The sequence below is a fragment of the Oncorhynchus mykiss genome, chromosome 4 (assembly GCF_057628025.1).
Source record: "Oncorhynchus mykiss isolate SJ-2025 chromosome 4, ASM5762802v1, whole genome shotgun sequence".
NCBI lineage: Eukaryota > Metazoa > Chordata > Actinopteri > Salmoniformes > Salmonidae > Oncorhynchus > Oncorhynchus mykiss.
In genome coordinates this window covers 2585948-2606672 of record NC_143025.1, presented here as the reverse complement: position 1 = coordinate 2606672, position 20725 = coordinate 2585948, and the positions used below count along the sequence as shown (strand labels likewise).

General features: G+C 46.2%; 1 protein-coding gene across 1 annotated transcript in view; it reads left to right on the top strand.

Moving 5' to 3' along the window:
• Positions 1 to 454: 454 nt before the first annotated feature.
• Positions 455 to 20725, top strand: part of lctlb (lactase-like b) — a 33319-nt gene continuing 13048 nt past the window's right edge. Inside the window, exons 1-10 of the mRNA XM_036968825.2 lie at positions 455 to 689; positions 1106 to 1266; positions 2423 to 2510; positions 2685 to 2794; positions 4389 to 4517; positions 10921 to 11016; positions 11494 to 11548; positions 11665 to 11826; positions 14495 to 14672; positions 19313 to 19412. Coding sequence (XP_036824720.2) covers positions 503 to 689; positions 1106 to 1266; positions 2423 to 2510; positions 2685 to 2794; positions 4389 to 4517; positions 10921 to 11016; positions 11494 to 11548; positions 11665 to 11826; positions 14495 to 14672; positions 19313 to 19412 — 1266 coding nt within the window. The 5' untranslated portion in view covers positions 455 to 502. The remainder of the gene's footprint in view (positions 690 to 1105; positions 1267 to 2422; positions 2511 to 2684; positions 2795 to 4388; positions 4518 to 10920; positions 11017 to 11493; positions 11549 to 11664; positions 11827 to 14494; positions 14673 to 19312; positions 19413 to 20725) is intronic.

The following is a 20725-nucleotide window of genomic DNA, read 5'->3' as shown; positions in this document are numbered from 1 at the left end:
GAGGTATTGTGATGTCATAATGGGGTATTGTGATGTCATAATGGGGTAGTGTGGTGTCATAATGGGGTATTGTGTGTAGATGGTTGAGAAAAAAAGATTTAATCCATTTTGAATGCATTCCATTTTGAAGTTGAGGGGTTTGAATACTTTCTGAAGGCATTGTGACCTGTCAGACCAAAGGGAATTCACATTAACAGAGTAGAGAGAGAGAGAGAGAGACACAGAGACAGAGAGACAGAGACAGAGAGAGAGAGAGAGAAGAGAGAGACAGAGAGAGACACGGAGACAGAGAGAGAGAGAGAGACAGAGAGAGAGAGAGAGACAGAGAGACAGAGAGAGAGAGAGAGAGAGACAGAGAGAGAGAGACAGAGAGAGAGAGAGACAGAGAGAGAAAGACAGAGAGAGACAGAGAGAGACAGAGAGAGAGAGAGAGAGACACAGAGACACGGAGACAGAGACACGGAGACAGAGACACAGAGACACGGAGACAGAGAGCTGCTGAATGTATCAGAGCCCTCTCTGTTTCAGCAGTGCCTGGGTCACCAGAGATAGGAGGACTACCATGCTTCCCTGCTGTGCGGTCAGGACGTGCCATGTGCTGGTGCTGGTGCTGTGTCTGTCTGCGGCTGAGGACTTCGACTGGACAAAGAACGACCGCGGCTCCTTCTATTATGGGACTTTTCCAGCTGGTACGGACTCAAACCCTGCAGAACACACATTAAACCCTGTACAATGCACATCCAACCTTGCATAATGTCAAACATTGTATAACACAAACCTAAACACACACATCCAACCATCAACACACTTCCAACCATCAACACACTTCCAACCATCAACACACTTCCAACCATCAACACACTTCCAACCATCAAAACACTTCCAACCATCAACACAATTCCAACCCCGATCGATCGACTGACTGATTGATCAATTGACTGACTGACTGATTGACTGACTGATCGATCGATTGACAGATAGATTGATTGATCGATTGACTGATTGATTGACTGACTGACTGATTGATTGACTGACTGACTGATTGACTGACAGACTGATTGAAAGACTGATCGACCGATCGTGATCGTTCTCCATCCGTGTGCAGGATTTTCGTGGGGTGCCGGCAGTTCAGCCTATCAAACAGAAGGAGCCTGGGACCAAGACGGTAAAGGACTGAGTATCTGGGACGTGTTCTCTCACAGGAAGGGAAAGATACTGCAGAATGACACCGGAGACTCTTCCTGCCAGGGATACTACAAAATCAAGGTGACTTCCTTTACTGAAGAAAAACAGCACAAGTACCATAACACAACTTCAAATCAGCGACTGAACGTTACTCTGGTAACAGACCATTGTAAAAATCCTAGAAATTCACCTTAAAACATTTGATTTAACTAGTTTCCCGCAAACGTAACCCTTTACTTGTATACTAAGAGAACCCTGGAGGGGAAATGAGACCAGAGCTATAACATCTCTGTTGTTACCCCAGAACATCTCCCTAATGAGACCAGAGCTATAACATCTCTGTTGTTACCCCAGGAGGACATCTCCCTAACGAGACCAGAGCTATAACATCTCTGTTGTTACCCCAGAACATCTCCCTAATGAGACCAGAGCTATAAAATCTCTGTTGTAAACCCAGGAGGACATCTCCCAAATGAGACCAGAGCTATAACATCTCTGTTGTTACCCCAGAACATCTCCCTAACGAGACCAGAGCTATAACATCTCTGTTGTTACCCCAGGAGGACATCTCCCTAATGAGACCAGAGCTATAAATTCTCTGTTGTTACCCCATAACATCTCCCTAATGAGACCATAGCTATAACATCTCTGTTGTTACCCCAGGAGGACATCTCCCTAATGAGACCATAGCTATAACATCTCTGTTGTTACCCCAGGAGGACATCTCCCGAATGAGACCATAGCTGTAATATCTCTGTTGTTACCCCAGGAGGACATCTCCCTAATGAGACCAGAGCTATAACATCTCTGTTGTTACCCCAGGAGGACATCTCCCTAATGAGACCAGAGCTATAACATCTCTGTTGTTACCCCAGGAGGACATCTCCCTAATGAGACCATAGCTATAACATCTCTGTTGCTACCCCAGGAGAACATCTCCCTAATGAGACCAGAGCTATAACATTCCTGTTGTTACCCCAGGAGGACATCTCCGTTGTTACACCAGAACATCTCCCTAATGAGACCAGAGCTATAACATCTCTGTTGTTACCCCAGGAGGACATCTCCCTAATGAGACCATAGCTATAACATCTCTGTTGCTACCCCAGGAGAACATCTCCCTAATGAGACCAGAGCTATAACATTCCTGTTGTTACCCCAGGAGGACATCTCCGTTGTTACACCAGAACATCTCCCTAATGAGACCAGAGCTATAACATCTCTGTTGTTACCCCAGGAGGACATCTCCCTAATGAAAGAGCTGAAGCTGGACCACTATCGCTTCTCCATCTCCTGGCCCCGTATCATGCCTACTGGGATCAAGTGTGAGTTACCCACGTGTGATTACAAGTATGGTACACACATCCAGTACATTTGTAGGTGCAGGGTACGACAACAAAAAAACAAACACACACTGTCGATTGCTCCCAGTTTTACTGTGTAGTTGTATTGTGTAACGTTTTGGTCCACGCTGATGGGTTCTGGGATTTCTTTCACAGCTGACCATGTGAATGAGAAAGGGATAAAGTACTACGATGAGTTGATTGACAACCTGTTGGAGAACAAGATCACTCCCATCGCTACTCTGTACCACTGGGATCTACCTCAGGTGGGTCTTATTAATAGAACAGACAGACGACATAGCCTGGTACCTTGATCTATTTGTGTCGTCTAGCCCAAACCTCCTGTGGTCACTGTCATGCTAAAGGTACGGCGATGACGATGTGTCTGTACGTTGTCCTGGGAACGTTCGGCACGCCACACCGGTTAAACATTAAGGAACACAAAGATACCAAGGAAACCGTGGGCTATTCCACTAATATGTATCATTAGCCTACCGCATGACAGTCGCATGAGAAATGAGTGAATGGACTTGAAACCGTACGGGAGTACACTCCAAACTGGCGTGTGGTTCAAACGAGAACCGTGACATTATGCGAAGGGCGTCAGATGAGTGGCGGAGAACGAGACGTGCGAGCACAGCAGAGGACGCATCCATTTACGCCACACGGTGTAGGTCTAATGAACGATAATCACTTTGGTGTGTGTTTTGTAACAGATGTCTTTGACTGTTTGAATTGCAGGAATTATTTCAGAGCGGAAGAACGTGCGCGGGTAGTCAGGCTTACAGGTTTGACAATCAGATGAAAACATCGCGACTGGTTGTGTTTATGCCACATTAAAAAAGGTCATACATTTTAAGACGATAAACGTCTTTACTATAAAGCCCACGGATATCCTATTAAATTAGCCCCTCTATGATAAAGCCCACAGAGATCCTATTAAATTAGCCACTCTATGATAAAGCCCACGGATATCCTATTAAATTAGCCACTCTATGATAAAGCCCACAGAGATCCCATTAAATTAGCCCCTCTATGATAAAGCCCACGGAGATCCCATTAAATTAGCCCCTCTATGATAAAGCCCACAGAGATCCCATTAAATTAGCCACTCTATGATAAAGCCCACGGAGATCCCATTAAATTAGCCCCTCTATGATAAAGCCCACGGAGATCCCATTAAATTAGCCCCTCTATGATAAAGCCCACGGAGATCCCATTAAATTAGCCCCTCTATGATAAAGCCCACGGATATCCTATTAAATTAGCCCCTCTATGATAAAGCCCACAGAGATCCTATTAAATTAGCCACTCTATGATAAAGCCCACGGATATCCTATTAAATTAGCCCCTCTATGATAAAGCCCACAGAGATCCCATTAAATTAGCCCCTCTATGATAAAGCCCACAGAGATCTTATTAAATTAGCCCCTCTATGATAAAGCCCACGGAGATCCTATTAAATTAGCCCCTCTATGATAAAGCCCACGGAGATCCTATTAAATTAGCCCCTCTATGATAAAGCCCACAGAGATCCTATTAAATTAGCCCCTCTATGATAAAGCCCACGGAGATCCTATTAAATGAGCCACTATGATAAAGCCCACAGAGATCCCATTAAATTAGCCACTATGATAAAGCCCACAGAGATCCCATTAACTTAGCCACTCTATGATAAAGCCCACGGATATCCTATTAAATTAGCCACACATTCTATGATAAAGCCCACAGAAATCCTATTAAATTAGCCACTCTATGATAAAGCCCCCCCCCCCCCCCCCCCAAAAAAATAGATTATTCTAGAAGAGATTCTACTATTTCCCTTGGCTGGTTCATCTCTTCCTCTATGTGTTCCTGTAGGTCCTCCAGGAGAAGTACGGAGGATGGCAGAACATCAGCATGGTCAACTACTTCAATGAGTTTGCCAACCTGTGTTTTGAGAGATTCGGAAACAGAGTGAAATACTGGATCACCTTGAACAACCCATGGGTACAATTCAGTCTTTTCAAAACTCTTCAAACCAAACGTATTGTTTTATTTGTATGTTTCTGTGAAGTGTGTCGAGACCTTGGAAAATACACTAAATACATTGTGCTTTGATGGAACAAATTAGATTATTTAAAATGGCACGAGCCATTTAAAAACGGTTCTTGCTGTAAATATCTATAGGGGGGGGGGGGGGGGGGGGCAGGGTAAATGTCTATAGAGGGGGGGGACAGGGTAAATGTCTATAGAGGGGGGGGGACAGGGTAAATGTCTATAGAGGGGGGGGACAGGGTAAATGTCTATAGAGGGGGGGGAACAGGGTAAATGTCTATAGATGGGGGGGCAGGGTAAATGTCTATAGGGGGAGGGGGGCAGGGTAAATGTCTATAGGGGGGGGGGACAGGGTAAATGTCTATAGATGGGGGGGCAGGGTAAATGTCTATAGGGGGAGGGGGGCAGGGTAAATGTCTATAGGGGGGGGGGGGGGGCAGGGTAAATGTCTATAGGGGGGGCAGGGTAAATGTCTACTGAGGGGGGGCAGGGTAAATGTCTATAGAGGGGGGGGGCAGGGTAAATGTCTATAGGAGGGGGGCAGGGTAAATGTCTATAGAGGGGGGGGGCAGGGTAAATGTCTATAGGAGGGGGGCAGGGTAAATGTCTATAGAGGGGGGGGGCAGGGTAAATGTCTATAGGAGGGGGGCAGGGTAAATGTCTATAGGAGGGGGGCAGGGTAAATGTCTATGGGGGGGGCAGGGTAAATGTCTATAGGGGGGGGCAGGGTAAATGTCTATAGAGGGGGGGGCAGGGTAAATGTCTATAGGGGGGGGCAGGGTAAATGTCTATAGGGGGGGCAGGGTAAATGTCTATAGGGGGGGGGGGGGCAGGGTAAATGTCTATAGAGGGGGGGGCAGGGTAAATGTCTATAGGGGGGGCAGGGTAAATGTCTATAGAGGGGGGGCAGGGTAAATGTCTATAGAGGGGGGGGCAGGGTAAATGTCTATAGGAGGGGGGCAGGGTAAATGTCTATGGGGGGGCAGGGTAAATGTCTATAGGGCGGGGAAGGGTAAATGTCTATAGAGGGGGGGCAGGGTAAATGTCTATAGGGGGGGGCAGGATAAATGTCTATAGAGGGGGGGGCAGGGTAAATGTCTATAGGGGAGGGCAGGGTAAATGACTATAGAGGGGGGGGCAGGGTAAATGTCTATAGGGGGGGGCAGGGTAAATGTCTAAAGGAGGAGGGGGCAGGGTAAATGTCTATAGGGGGGGCAGGGTAAATGTCTAAAGGAGGAGGGGGCAGGGTAAATGTCTATAGGGGGGGGCAGGGTAAATGTCTATAGGGGGGGGGCAGGGTAAATGTCTATAGGAGGGGTGGGCAGGGTAAATGTCTATAGAGGGGGGGGCAGGGTAAATGTCTATAGGGGGGGGGCAGGGTAAATGTCTATAGGGGAGGGGGCAGGGTAAATGTCTATAGAGGGGGGGCAGGGTAAATGTCTATAGAGGGGGGGCAGGGTAAATGTCTATAGGGGGGGCAGGGTAAATGTCTATAGGGGGGGGGGCAGGGTAAATGTCTATAGGAGGGGGGGGCAGGGTAAATGTCTATAGGGGGGGGGGCAGGGTAAATGTCTATAGAGGGGGGGGCAGGGTAAATGTCTATAGGGGAGGGCAGGGTAAATGACTATAGAGGGGGGGGCAGGGTAAATGTCTATAGGGGGGGGGCAGGGTAAATGTCTAAAGGAGGAGGGGGCAGGGTAAATGTCTATAGGGGGGGGCAGGGTAAATGTCTATAGGGGGGGGGGGCAGGGTAAATGTCTATAGGAGGGGGGCAGGGTAAATATCTATAGGGGGGGGCAGGGTAAATGTCTATAGAGGGGGGGGGGGCAGGGTAAATGTCTATAGGAGGGGGGCAGGGTAAATGTCTATGGGGGGGGCAGGGTAAATGTCTATAGGGGGGGGCAGGGTAAATGTCTATAGAGGGGGGGGCAGGGTAAATGTCTATAGAGGGGGGGGCAGGGTAAATGTCTATAGGGGGGGGCAGGGTAAATGTCTATAGGGGGGGGCAGGGTAAATGTCTATAGGGGGGGGGGGCAGGGTAAATGTCTATAGGAAGGGGGCAGGGTAAATGTCTATAGGGGGGGGCAGGGTAAATGTCTATAGAGGGGGGGGCAGGGTAAATGTCTATAGGGGGGGGCAGGGTAAATGTCTATAGAGGGGGGGCAGGGTAAATGTCTATAGAGGGGGGGGCAGGGTAAATGTCTATAGAGGGGGGGGGGGCGGGGTAAATGTCTATAGAGGGGGGGGGGGGCAGGGTAAATGTCTATAGATGGGGGGGGGGGGCAGGGTAAATGTCTATAGGAGGGGGGCATGGTAAATGTCTATAGGAGGGGGGCAGGGTAAATGTCTATAGGGGGGGCAGGGTAAATGTCTATAGAGGGGGGGGGGCAGGGTAAATGTCTATAGGAGGGGGGCAGGGTAAATGTCTATAGGGGGGGGCAGGGTAAATGTCTATAGAGGGGGGGGCAGGGTAAATGTCTATAGGGGGGGCAGGCTAAATGTCTATAGAGGGGGGGGGGGGCAGGGTAAATGTCTATAGGGGAGGGCAGGGTAAATGTCTATAGGGGGGGGCAGGGTAAATGTCTATAGGGGGGGGGCAGGGTAAATGTCTATAGAGGTAGTGGGGCAGGGTAAATGTCTATAGATGGGGGGGGGGCAGGGTAAATGTCTATAGATGGGGGGGGGCAGGGTAAATGTCTATAGGGGGGGGGCAGGGTAAATGTCTATAGATGGGGGGGGGGGCAGGGTAAATGTCTATAGGGGGGGGCAGGGTAAATGTCTATAGAGGGGGGGGGGCAGGGTAAATGTCTATAGGGGAGGGCAGGGTAAATGTCTATAGAGGGGGTGGGGCAGGGTAAATGTCTATAGATGGGGGGGGGCAGGGTAAATGTCTATAGGGGGGGCAGGGTAAATGTCTATAGAGGGGGGGGGGGGGCAGGGTAAATGTCTATAGAGGGGGGGGGGGGCAGGGTAAATGTCTATAGGAGGGGGGCAGGGTAAATGTCTATAGAGGGGGGGGGGTGGGGGCAGGGTAAATGTCTATAGGGGGGGGGCAGGGTAAATGTCTATAGAGGGGGGCAGGGTAAATGTCTATAGGGGGGGCAGGGTAAATGTCCATAGGGGGGGGGCAGGGTAAATGTCTATAGGAGGGGGGCAGGGTAAATGTCTATAGAGGGGGGGGGGTGGGGGCAGGGTAAATGTCTATAGGGGGGGGGCAGGGTAAATGTCTATAGAGGGGGGCAGGGTAAATGTCTATAGGGGGGGCAGGGTAAATGTCCATAGGGGGGGGGCAGGGTAAATGTCTATAGAGGGGGGGGGGGGGGCAGGGTAAATGTCTATAGAGGGGGGGGGGCAGGGTAAATGTCTATAGGAGGGGGGCAGGGTAAATGTCGATAGGAGGGGGGCAGGGTAAATGTCCATAGGGGGGGGCAGGGTAAATGTCTATAGGAGGGGGGCAGGGTAGATGTCTATAGGAGGGGGGGGGGGGGCAGGGTAAATGTCTATAGGGGGGGGCAGGGTAAATGTCTATAGGGGGGGGGCAGGGTAAATGTCTATAGGGGGGGGCAGGGTAAATGTCTATAGGGGGGGGGCAGGGTAAATGTCTATAGGGGGGGGGGGGGGTAAATGTCCATAGAGGGGGGGGGGGGGCAGGGTAAATGTCTATAGGGGGGGGGGCAGGGTAAATGTCTATAGAGGGGGGGGGCAGGGTAAATGTCTATAGGAGGGGGGCAGGGTAAATGTCTATAGGAGGGGGGCAGGGTAAATGTCTATAGGAGGGGGGCAGGGTAAATGTCTATAGAGGGGGGGCAGGGTAAATGTCTATAGGGGGGGGCAGGGTAAATGTCCATAGGGGGGGGCAGGGTAAATGTCCATAGGGGGGGGCAGGGTAAATGTCCATAGGGGGGGGCAGGGTAAATGTCTATAGAGGGGTGGGCAGGGTAAATGTCTATAGGAGGGGGGCAGGGTAGATGTCTATAGGAGGGGGGGGGGGGGGGCAGGGTAAATGTCTATAGGGGGGGGGCAGGGTAAATGTCTATAGAGGGGGGGGGCAGGGTAAATGTCTATAGGAGGGGGGCAGGGTAAATGTCTATAGGAGGGGGGCAGGGTAAATGTCTATAGGAGGGGGGCAGGGTAAATGTCTATAGAGGGGGGGCAGGGTAAATGTCTATAGGGGGGGGCAGGGTAAATGTCCATAGGGGGGGGCAGGGTAAATGTCCATAGGGGGGGGCAGGGTAAATGTCCATAGGGGGGGGCAGGGTAAATGTCTATAGAGGGGTGGGCAGGGTAAATGTCTATAGGAGGGGGCAGGGTAAATGTCCATAGGGGGGGGCAGGGTAAATGTCCATAGGGGGGGGCAGGGTAAATGTCCATAGGGGGGGGCAGGGTAAATGTCTATAGGAGGGGGGCAGGGTAAATGTCTATAGGAGGGGGGCAGGGTAAATGTCTATAGGAGGGGGGGGGGCAGGGTAAATGTCTATAGGGGGTGGCAGGGTAAATGTCTATAGAGGGGGGGCAGGGTAAATGTCTATAGGGGGGGGCAGGGTAAATGTCTATAGGGGGGGCAGGGTAAATGTCTATAGGAGGGGGGGGCAGGGTAAATGTCTATAGGAGGGGGGGGCAGGGTACATGTCTATAGGGGGGGGGGGGCAGGGTAAATGTCTATAGGGGGGGGGGCAGGGTAAATGTCTATAGGGGGGGGCAGGGTAAATGTCTATAGGGGGGGGCAGGGTAAATGTCTATAGGGGGGGGGGCAGGGTAAATGTCTATATGGGGGGGGCAGGGTAAATGTCTATAGGGGGGGGCAGGGTAAATGTCTATAGGGGGGGGGGGGGTAAATGTCTATGGGGGGGCAGGGTAAATGTCTATGGGGGGGGGCAGGGTAAATGTCTATGGGGGGGAGCAGGGTAAATGTCTATAGGGGGGGGCAGGGTAAATGTCTATGGGGGGGGGGGGGTAAATGTCTATAGAGGGGGGGCAGGGTAAATGTCTATAGGGGTGGGCAGGGTAAACGTCTATAGGGGGGGGGGGTAAATGACTATAGGGGGGGGGGCAGGGTAAATGTCTATAGGGGGGTGGCAGGGTAAATGACTATAGAGGGGGGGGGGCAGGGTAAATGTCTATAGGGGGGGCAGGGTAAATGTCTATGGGGGGGCAGGGTAAATGTCTATAGAGGGGGGGGGGGGCAGGGTAAATGTCTATAGGAGGGGGGCAGGGTAAATGTCTATAGGAGGGGGGCAGGGTAAATGTCTATAGAGGGGGGGCAGGGTAAATGTCTATAGGGGGGGGCAGGGTAAATGTCCATAGGGGGGGGCAGGGTAAATGTCCATAGGGGGGGGCAGGGTAAATGTCCATAGGGGGGGGCAGGGTAAATGTCTATAGAGGGGTGGGCAGGGTAAATGTCTATAGGAGGGGGCAGGGTAAATGTCCATAGGGGGGGGCAGGGTAAATGTCCATAGGGGGGGGCAGGGTAAATGTCCATAGGGGGGGGCAGGGTAAATGTCTATAGGAGGGGGGCAGGGTAAATGTCTATAGGAGGGGGGCAGGGTAAATGTCTATAGGAGGGGGGGGGGCAGGGTAAATGTCTATAGGGGGTGGCAGGGTAAATGTCTATAGAGGGGGGGCAGGGTAAATGTCTATAGGGGGGGGCAGGGTAAATGTCTATAGGGGGGGCAGGGTAAATGTCTATAGGAGGGGGGGGCAGGGTAAATGTCTATAGGAGGGGGGGGCAGGGTACATGTCTATAGGGGGGGGGGGGGCAGGGTAAATGTCTATAGGGGGGGGGGCAGGGTAAATGTCTATAGGGGGGGGGGCAGGGTAAATGTCTATAGGGGGGGGCAGGGTAAATGTCTATAGGGGGGGGGGGCAGGGTAAATGTCTATATGGGGGGGGCAGGGTAAATGTCTATAGGGGGGGGCAGGGTAAATGTCTATAGGGGGGGGGGGGTAAATGTCTATGGGGGGGCAGGGTAAATGTCTATGGGGGGGGGCAGGGTAAATGTCTATGGGGGGGAGCAGGGTAAATGTCTATAGGGGGGGGCAGGGTAAATGTCTATGGGGGGGGGGGTAAATGTCTATAGAGGGGGGGCAGGGTAAATGTCTATAGGGGTGGGCAGGGTAAACGTCTATAGGGGGGGGGGGTAAATGACTATAGGGGGGGGGCAGGGTAAATGTCTATAGGGGGGTGGCAGGGTAAATGACTATAGAGGGGGGGGGGGCAGGGTAAATGTCTATAGGGGGGGCAGGGTAAATGTCTATGGGGGGGCAGGGTAAATGTCTATAGAGGGGGGGGGGGCAGGGTAAATGTCTATAGGGGGGGGGGGGCAGGGTAAATGACTAACTGGAGTGTGTGTTTGCAGTCGGTGGCAGTGGAGGGCTATGAGACAGGTGAGCACGCTCCTGGACTGAAGCTGAGAGGAACAGGGGCCTACCGGGCCGCGCATCACATGATCAAGGTGAGAGGTCACTATTTTTGCCTGGTCCCAGATCTGTTTGTGCTACAGGGGCCATAGAAGCTGACTATACAGCAACAACAGATCTGGGACCAGGCTACAGGGGCCATAGAAGCTGACTATACAGCAACAACAGATCTGGGACCAGCCTACAGGGGCAATAGAAGCTGACTATACAGCAACAACAGATCTGGGACCAGCCTACAGGGGCCATAGAAGCTGACTATACAGCAACAACAGATCTGGGACCAGGCTAACTCTGTGTGTATTCTACTACTTTATCATGATCAATTAACTCCACTGTGGACATTTCATTCAAATAGATCAATATTTATTAATCCTTGTCATGTGGACCCAAATCGTTTTTTGTTGTTGTTGTTGTCGCTCTACCACTACACATCTGATTCCACTAATCGAAGGTTTGACGATGAATTGACAGGTTATCAATGATACCAGTTGCCTCTCTCTTTGTCTTGTCAGGCCCATGCTAAAGTCTGGCACACCTATGACACCAAGTGGAGAGGACAACAGAAAGGTAATTCAGCATCACAGCCTTTCTTATTTTTTTTAATTTTTTTTAATCCTGACTACACATTTCCCAAATTGGGCCAATAAAGACATTGATTGGTCGATTGATCCCATCTCCTGCAGGTCTGGTGGGCATCTCTCTGTCTGGAGATTGGGGCGAACCGGTAGACATCAGTAACCAGAAGGACATCGAGGCAGCAGAGCGATACGTCCAATTCTACATTGGCTGGTTCGCCACTCCCATCTTCCACGGGGACTACCCACAAGTCATGAAGGACTTTATTGGTGAGTTTACATCAGATACATGACCTGAGAATTGAACTATAATTATGAATAATATAATAATAATAATTAACTATAATTATGAATAATAGAATAATAATGAACTATAATTATGAATAATAATATAATAATAATAATTATTAACTATAATTATGAATAATAATATAATAATAATAATAATGAACTATAATTATGAATAATAATATAATAATAATAATTATTAACTATAATTATGAATAATAATATAATAATAATAATTATGAACTATAATTATGAATAATAATATAATAATAATAATTATTATTATTAACTATAATTATGAATAATAATATAACAATAATAATGAACTATAATTATGAATACTATAATAATAATAATTAACAATAATTATGAATAATAATAATAATAATAATGAACTATACTTATGAATAATATAATAATAATAATAATTAACTATAATTATGGCTGACGTTCACAGACAGAATCATCGCAAGACAACAACAACAAAAATACTGTGTGAAAAAAAAGATTACTTTAGGGAAATGTTGATTTGCAAACTAGTCTAGGCATACTTGTTAAGTATAAACCTTGTCTAGGCATACTTGTTAAGTATAAACCTAGTCTAGGCGTACTTGTTAAGTATAAACCTAGTCTAGGCGTACTTGTTAAGTATAAACCTAGTCTAGGCATACTTGTTAAGAATGTAATGTAACTCCATTACATTTGGTGGAAGCGGTGGGATCCAGGTACTGAGTTAGACCCTAGAGGGTACTGAGTTAGACCCTAGAGGGTACTGAGTTAGACCCTAGAGGGTACTGAGTTAGACCCTAGAGGGTACTGAGTTAGACCCTAGAGGGTACTGAGTTAGACCCTAGAGGGTACTGAGTTAGACCCTAGAGGGAACTGAGTTAGACCCTAGAGGGTACTGAGTTAGGCCCTAGAGGGTACTGAGTTAGACTCTAGATGGTCCTGAGTTAGGCCCTAGAGGGTACTGAGTTAGACTCTAGATGGTACTGAGTTAGACCCTAATGGGTACTGACTTAGACCCTAGATGGTACTGAGTTAGACCCTAGAGGGTACTGAGTTAGACCCTAGAGGGTACTGAGTTAGACCCTAGAGGGTACTGAGTTAGACCCTAGAGGGTAGAGGTACTGACTTAGACCCTAGAGGGTACTGACTTAGACCCTAGAGGGTACTGACTTAGACCCTAGATGGTACTGACTTAGACCCTAGAGGGTACTGAGTTAGACCCTAGAGGGTACTGAGTTAGACCCTAGAGGGTACTGAGTTAGACCCTAGAGGGTACTGAGTTAGACCCTAGAGGGTACTGAGTTAGACCCTAGATGGTACTGAGTTAGACCCTAGAGGGTACTGAGTTAGACCCTAGAGGGTACTGAGTTAGACCCTAGAGGGTAGAGGTACTGACTTAGACCCTAGAGGGTACTGACTTAGACCCTAGAGGGTACTGACTTAGACCCTAGAGGGTACTGAGTTAGACCCTAGAGGGTAGAGGTACTGACTTAGACCCTAGACGGTACTGACTTAGACCCTAGAGGGTACTGACTTAGACCCTAGAGGGTACTGAGTTAGACCCTAGAGGGTACTGAGTTAGACCCTAGAGGGTACTGATTTAGACCCTAGAGGGTACTGAGTTAGACCCTAGAGGGAACTGAGTTAGACCCTAGAGGGTACTGAGTTAGGCCCTAGAGGGTACTGAGTTAGACTCTAGATGGTACTGAGTTAGACCCTAATGGGTACTGACTTAGACCCTAGAGGGTACTGACTTAGACCCTAGAGGGTACTGAGTTAGACCCTAGAGGGTACTGAGTTAGACCCTAGAGGGTATTGAGTTAGACCCTAGAGGGTACTGAGTTAGACCCTAGAGGGTACTGAGTTAGACCCTAGAGGGTACTGAGTTAGACCCTAGAGGGTAGAGGTACTGACTTAGACCCTAGAGGGTACTGACTTAGACCCTAGAGGGTACTGACTTAGACCCTAGAGGGTCCTGAGTTAGACCCTAGAGGGTACTGATTTAGACCCTAGAGGGTACTGAGTTAGACCCTAGAGGGTACTGAGTTAGACCCTAGAGGGTACTGAGTTAGGCCCTAGAGGGTACTGAGTTAGACTCTAGATGGTACTGAGTTAGACCCTAATGGGTACTGACTTAGACCCTAGAGGGTACTGACTTAGACCCTAGAGGGTACTGAGTTAGACCCTAGAGGGTACTGAGTTAGACCATAGAGGGTACTGAGTTAGACTCTAGATGGTACTGAGTTAGACCCTAGAGGGTACTGACTTAGACCCTAGAGGGTACTGACTTAGACCCTAGAGGGTACTGAGTTAGACCCTAGAGGGTACTGAGTTAGACCCTAGAGGGTACTGAGTTAGACCCTAGAGGGTAGAGGTACTGAGTTAGACCCTAGAGGGTACTGAGTTAGACCCCAGACGGTGGAGGTACTGAGTGACCCTGGGCCTCCCTCTCTGTCTCTGCCCAGCAGGGCCTGGGTATATCCCACCTCCTCAACCCAAGGTTAGGACTAAGGTCTAACAGAGACCAGTTAAATAAACTTGCCTAGTTAAATAATGGTTCAATAAAACATTTAAAAATAAAACTGGTCTCTCTCTCTCTCTGTCTCTCTCTCTCTCTGTCTCTCTCTCTGTCTCTCTCTAGGTCGTAAGAGCGCCCAGCAGGGTCTGGGTACGTCCCGCCTCCCCACCTTCTCTTCCCAGGAGAAGAGCTACGTTAAGGGTACCTGTGACTTCCTGGGTATCGGTCACTTCACCACGCGCTACATTACCCAGAAGAACTACCAGTCGGGACACGGCAGCAGCAGCTACTTCACTGACAGGTAGACGACTGGGCACTTTAACATACTGGACAGAAGTGGGGAAAGTACTGTATTGTCATACTTGAGTAAAAGTGAAATTACAAATGGAAAATGACTCAAGTAAAATACGCAAAGTCTACTTGAGTACAAGACCAAAAAAGATCTGGTTTTAATTGTAGGCTACTTTAGTAGAGAGCGAGTGGCATCAGCTACACTAACAGGTAGCAGAGCGGTCGGTTAGCAGAAAGTCTGATACAGAGCGGTCGGTTGGCAGAGAGTCTAATACAGAGCAGTCGGTTAGCAGAGAGTCTGATACAGAGCGGTCGGTTAGCAGAGAGTCTAATACAGAGCGGTCGGTTAGCAGAGAGTCTGATACAGAGCGGCCGGTTAGCAGAGAGTCTAATACAGAGCGGTCGGTTAGCAGAGAGTCTAATACAGAGTGGTCGGTTAGCAGAGAGTCTAATACAGAGCGGTCGGTTAGCAGAGAGTCTAATACAGAGTGGTCGGTTAGCAGAGAGTCTGATACAGAGCGGTCGGTTAGCAGAGTCTAATACAGAGCGGTCAGTTAGCAGAGAGTCTAATACAGAGCGGTCGGTTAGCAGAGAGTCTAATACAGAGCGGTCGGTTAGCAGAGAGTCTAATACAGAGCGGTCGGTTAGCAGAGAGTCTAATACAGAGCGGTCGGTTAGCAGAGAGTCTAATACAGAGCGGTCGGTTAGCAGAGAGTCTGATACAGAGCGGTCGGTTAGCAGAGTCTGATACAGAGCGGTCGGTTAGCAGAGAGTCTGATACAGAGCGGTCGGTTAGCAGAGAGTCTGATACAGAGCGGTCGGTTAGCAGAGAGTCTGATACAGAGCGGTCGGTTAGCAGAGTCTAATACAGAGCGGTCGGTTAGCAGAGAGTCTAATACAGAGCGGTCGGTTAGCAGAGAGTCTAATACAGAGCGGTCGGTTAGCAGAGAGTCTAATACAGAGCGGTCGGTTAGCAGAGAGTCTAATACAGAGCGGTCGGTTAGCAGAGAGTCTAATACAGAGCGGTCGGTTAGCAGAGAGTCTGATACAGAGCGGTCGGTTAGCAGAGAGTCTGATACAGAGCGGTCGGTTAGCAGAGAGTCTGATACAGAGCGGTCGGTTAGCAGAGAGTCTGATACAGAGCGGTCGGTTAGCAGAGAGTCTGATACAGAGCGGTCGGTTAGCAGAGAGTCTGATACAGAGCGGTCGGTTAGCAGAGAGTCTGATACAGAGCGGTCGGTTAGCAGAGAGTCTGATACAGAGCGGTCGGTTAGCAGAGAGTATGATACAGAGCGGTCGGTTAGCAGAGAGTATGATACAGAGCGGTCGGTTAGCAGAGAGTCTGATACAGAGCGGTCGTTAGCAGAGTCTAATACAGAGTGGTCGGTTAGCAGAGAGACTAATACATAGAGGTCGGTTAGCAGAGTCTAATACAGAGCGGTCGGTTAGCAGAGAGTCTAATACAGAGCGGTCGGTTAGCAGAGAGTCTAATACAGAGCGGTCGGTTAGCAGAGAGTCTGATACAGAGCGGTCGGTTAGCAGAGAGTCTGATACAGAGCGGTCGGTTAGCAGAGAGTCTGATACAGAGCGGTCGGTTAGCAGAGAGTCTGATACAGAGCGGTCGGTTAGCAGAGAGTCTGATACAGAGCGGTCGGTTAGCAGAGAGTCTGATACAGAGCGGTCGGTTAGCAGAGAGTCTGATACAGAGCGGTCGGTTAGCAGAGAGTATGATACAGAGCGGTCGGTTAGCAGAGAGTATGATACAGAGCGGTCGGTTAGCAGAGAGTCTGATACAGAGCGGTCGTTAGCAGAGTCTAATACAGAGTGGTCGGTTAGCAGAGAGACTAATACATAGAGGTCGGTTAGCAGAGTCTAATACAGAGCGGTCGGTTAGCAGAGAGTCTAATACAGAGCGGTCGGTTAGCAGAGAGACTAATACATAGAGGTCGGTTAGCAGAGTCTAATACAGAGCGGTCGGTTAGCAGAGTCTAATACAGAGCGGTCGGTTAGCAGAGAGTCTAATACAGAGCGGTCGGTTAGCAGAGAGTGTAATACAGAGCGGTCGGTTAGCAGAGTCTAATACAGAGCGGTCGGTTAGCAGAGAGTCTAATACAGAGCGGTCGGTTAGCAGAGAGTGTAATACAGAGCCATTTACTACACTTGTCCTTTCTACAAGCTACATTGACGTGCATCTCAGATGCTGCATGTGTACATATTAATGAGATAGTGGACTATTTGCACTTTCTTATCTTGCAGCATGTGACCATTTGTAGGTCTATTGTAGGTTTTATTGGGGGCTCCCGAGTGGCACAGTGGTCTAAGGCACTGCATCTCTGTGCAAGAGGAGTCACTGCAGTCCCTGGTTTGGCCGGGGGTGGGCCGTCATCGTAAATAATAATTTGTTCTTAACTGGCTTGCCTAGTTTAATAAAGGTTAAAAAAAAAAATTACGAGCTGTTGTCGAAGACAAATTCCAATGCACGGACTTGTACCTTTGACTTGTACTTCGAAATTAGCACGAGTGGCACAAACAGACTTGTGCTCAGGCTACTTACAAACGGCAACTGAATTAATGTTGAACTTAAATTATCATTGAAAAGTTAAAAGGCGCAATGCTCGCTCACAATTAAAAATGCATTGTTTTATTTAAGCAAGGTTAAACTAATTGAAATGACAGTCAATTTAAACCTGATGGCACGTATTATCTCCAACTTGAACTACCGTCTTTACATCCGGAAAGGATTCTGAGCTCTTGATTTATTCCACATCTTGTTGTGTTACAGTCCGAATTCAAAATGGATTAAATCTTTTTTTCTCAACCATCTACACACAATACCCCATTATGACATCACAATTCCCCATTATGACATCACAACACCCCATTATGACATCACAACACCCCATTATGACATCACAATACCCCATTATGACATCACAATACCCCATTATGATATCATGTTTTTAGACTTTTTTTCAAATTTATTGAAAATTAAATACAGAAATATATCATTTACACAAAGTATTCCCACCCCTGAGTCAATACTTTTGTAGAATCACCTTTGGCAGCGATTACAGCTGAGAGTCTCTAAGAGCTTTGTACACCTGGAATGTGCAGGATATGCCCATTATTATTTTCCAAATTCTTCAAGCTCAGTCAAATTGGTTGTTGATCATTACTAGACAACCATTTTTCAGGTCTTGTCATAGATTTCCTATCCGATTTAAGTCAAAACTGTAACTCGCCCAATATAAATCTACCAATAGGTGCCATTCTTTGCGAGGCATTGGAAAACCTCCCTGGTCTTTGTGGTTGAATCTGTTTGAAATTCACTTCTCGACTGAGGGACCTTACAGATAATTGTATGTGTTGGGGTACAGAGATGAGGTAGACATTCATAAATCATGTTAAACACCATTATTGCACACAGAGTGAGTCAATGCAACTTATTACGTGACTTGTTAAGCAAATGTTTACTCCTGAACTGATTTAGGCTTGATATAACAAAGGGGTTGAATGTAAAAATGTCTAAAAACATAATTCCACTTAATAATTAATTGACATTATGGGGTATTGTGATGTCATTATGGGGTATTGTGATGTCATTATGGGGTATTGTGTTTAGACCAGTGACACAACATGTCAATGTAATACAGCCTGAATTTAAAATGTAACACAACAAAATGTGAAAAAAGTCAAGGGGTGTGAATACTTTTTGAAGTAACTGGGTTTTTTACCCTTATTTTACCAGGTGAGTTGACTGAGAACACATTCTGATTTACAGCAATGGCCTGGGGAATAGTTACAGGGGAGAGGAGGGGGGGATGAATGAGCCAATTGTAAACTGTACTTGACAGCATATATTATTATTATTATTTTCATTATTATTATCATCATTAATATTATTATCATTATTAATATCATTATCATCATTATTATTACTATTATTATCATTACCATGACTATTATTATTATTATCATTATAAATATCATTATCATCATTATTAATATCATTATCATCATGATTATTAATATTATTATTACCATTATTATTATCAATAATATTATTATTATCGTTAATATTATCACTATTATCATTATTAATATCATTATCATCATTATTATTACTATTATTCATATTATTATTACCATTATTAGTATCAATAATAGTATTATCACTATTATCATTATTAATATCATTATCATCATTATTATTACTACCATTATTATTATTAGTATCAATAATAGTATTATTATCGTTAATATTACCATTACTATTACTATAATTATTCATATTATTATCATTATTAATATTACTACCATTATTATCATTATTATTATCATTGATATTATTATCATTATTACAAGTATTATTAATATTACCATTATTAATATTATTATAATAATTATTATTCATAATATTACCATTATTATTATTATTATTCATAATACTATTACCATTATTATTATTATCATTAATATTTTTATTATTATTTCAATTATTTATATTACCACTATCATTATTATTGATATTATTATTATAATTAATATTATTATCATTATTAAAAGTATTAATATTACCACTAATAGTATTATTACAATTGTTATTATTATTAATATTATTATCATTGTTATTATTATTGTCTTGAACAGAGACCTAGCTGAACTGGTGGACCCCCGCTGGCCTGATCCTGGATCAGAGTGGCTCTACTCTGTCCCCTGGGGGTTCAGACGCCTGCTCAACTTCGTCAAGGTAAAGAACTTGCGTGTTAGCCATCGTTAAAGTGTATTGTTTTGCTCTTTCAAAACTAAGGTTTGATACTGTAGCAAAAAGGGGTCTCTCTTAGCAACAGGTCTTCAAATCTCCTAACTTCACCTCCACATCAGCGGTACAACAGTAAAACTCAATTTACTTGTTGTAATAGAAGTAATAATAATAATAACAGTAGTAGTACTCATTTTAGTAGCAGTAGAATAGTAATGTAGTGGGCAGGAATATGTTACATGTACAGTGTATTTGGTATTATACACTGAACAAAAATATAAACGTAAAGTGTTGGTCCCATGTTTTGTGAACTGAAATAAAATATCGCAGAAATATATATATATGTTTTTGAATAATTTCTTGTGCCAACAGACTATTCGAAAAAGGTTGCAAGCTCTTTTTTTTGCTGAATGTTAAATACAAGCAGCCAATAGAACTCACTGGTAGTATGAAAGAAGAGCGAACGCGCAATGGTGGTAGACTATAGCAGTTATTAATTCAGACCCATAACCATTCAGATGGTGGTAGACTATAGCAGTTATTAATTCAGACCCATAACCATTCAGATGGTGGTAGACTATAGCAGTTATTAATTCAGACCCATAACCATTCAGATGGTGGTAGACTATAGCAGTTATTAATTCAGACCCATAACCATTCAGATGGTGGTAGACTATAGCAGTTATTAATTCAGACCCATAACCATTCAGATGGTGGTAGACTATAGCAGTTATTTATTCAGACCCATAACCATTCAGACCCATAACCATTCAGATGGTGGTAGACTATAGCAGTTATTAATTCAGACCCATAACCATTCAGACCCATAACCATTCAGATGGTGGTAGGCTATAGCAGTTATTAATTCAGACCCATAACCATTCAGACCCATAACCATTCAGATGGTGGTAGACTATAGCAGTTATTAATTCAGACCCATAACCATTCAGATGGTGGTAGACTATAGCAGTTATTAATTCAGACCCATAACCATTCAGACCCATAACCATTCAGATGGTGGTAGACTATAGCAGTTATTAATTCAGACCCATAACCATTCAGACCCATAACCATTCAGATGGTGGTAGACTATAGCAGTTATTAATTCAGACCCATAACCATTCAGATGGTGGTAGACTATAGCAGTTATTAATTCAGACCCATAACCATTCAGACCCATAACCATTCAGATGGTGGTAGACTATAGCAGTTATTTATTCAGACCCATAACCATTCAGATGGTGGTAGACTATAGCAGTTATTTATTCAGACCCATAACCATTCAGATGGTGGTAGATTAT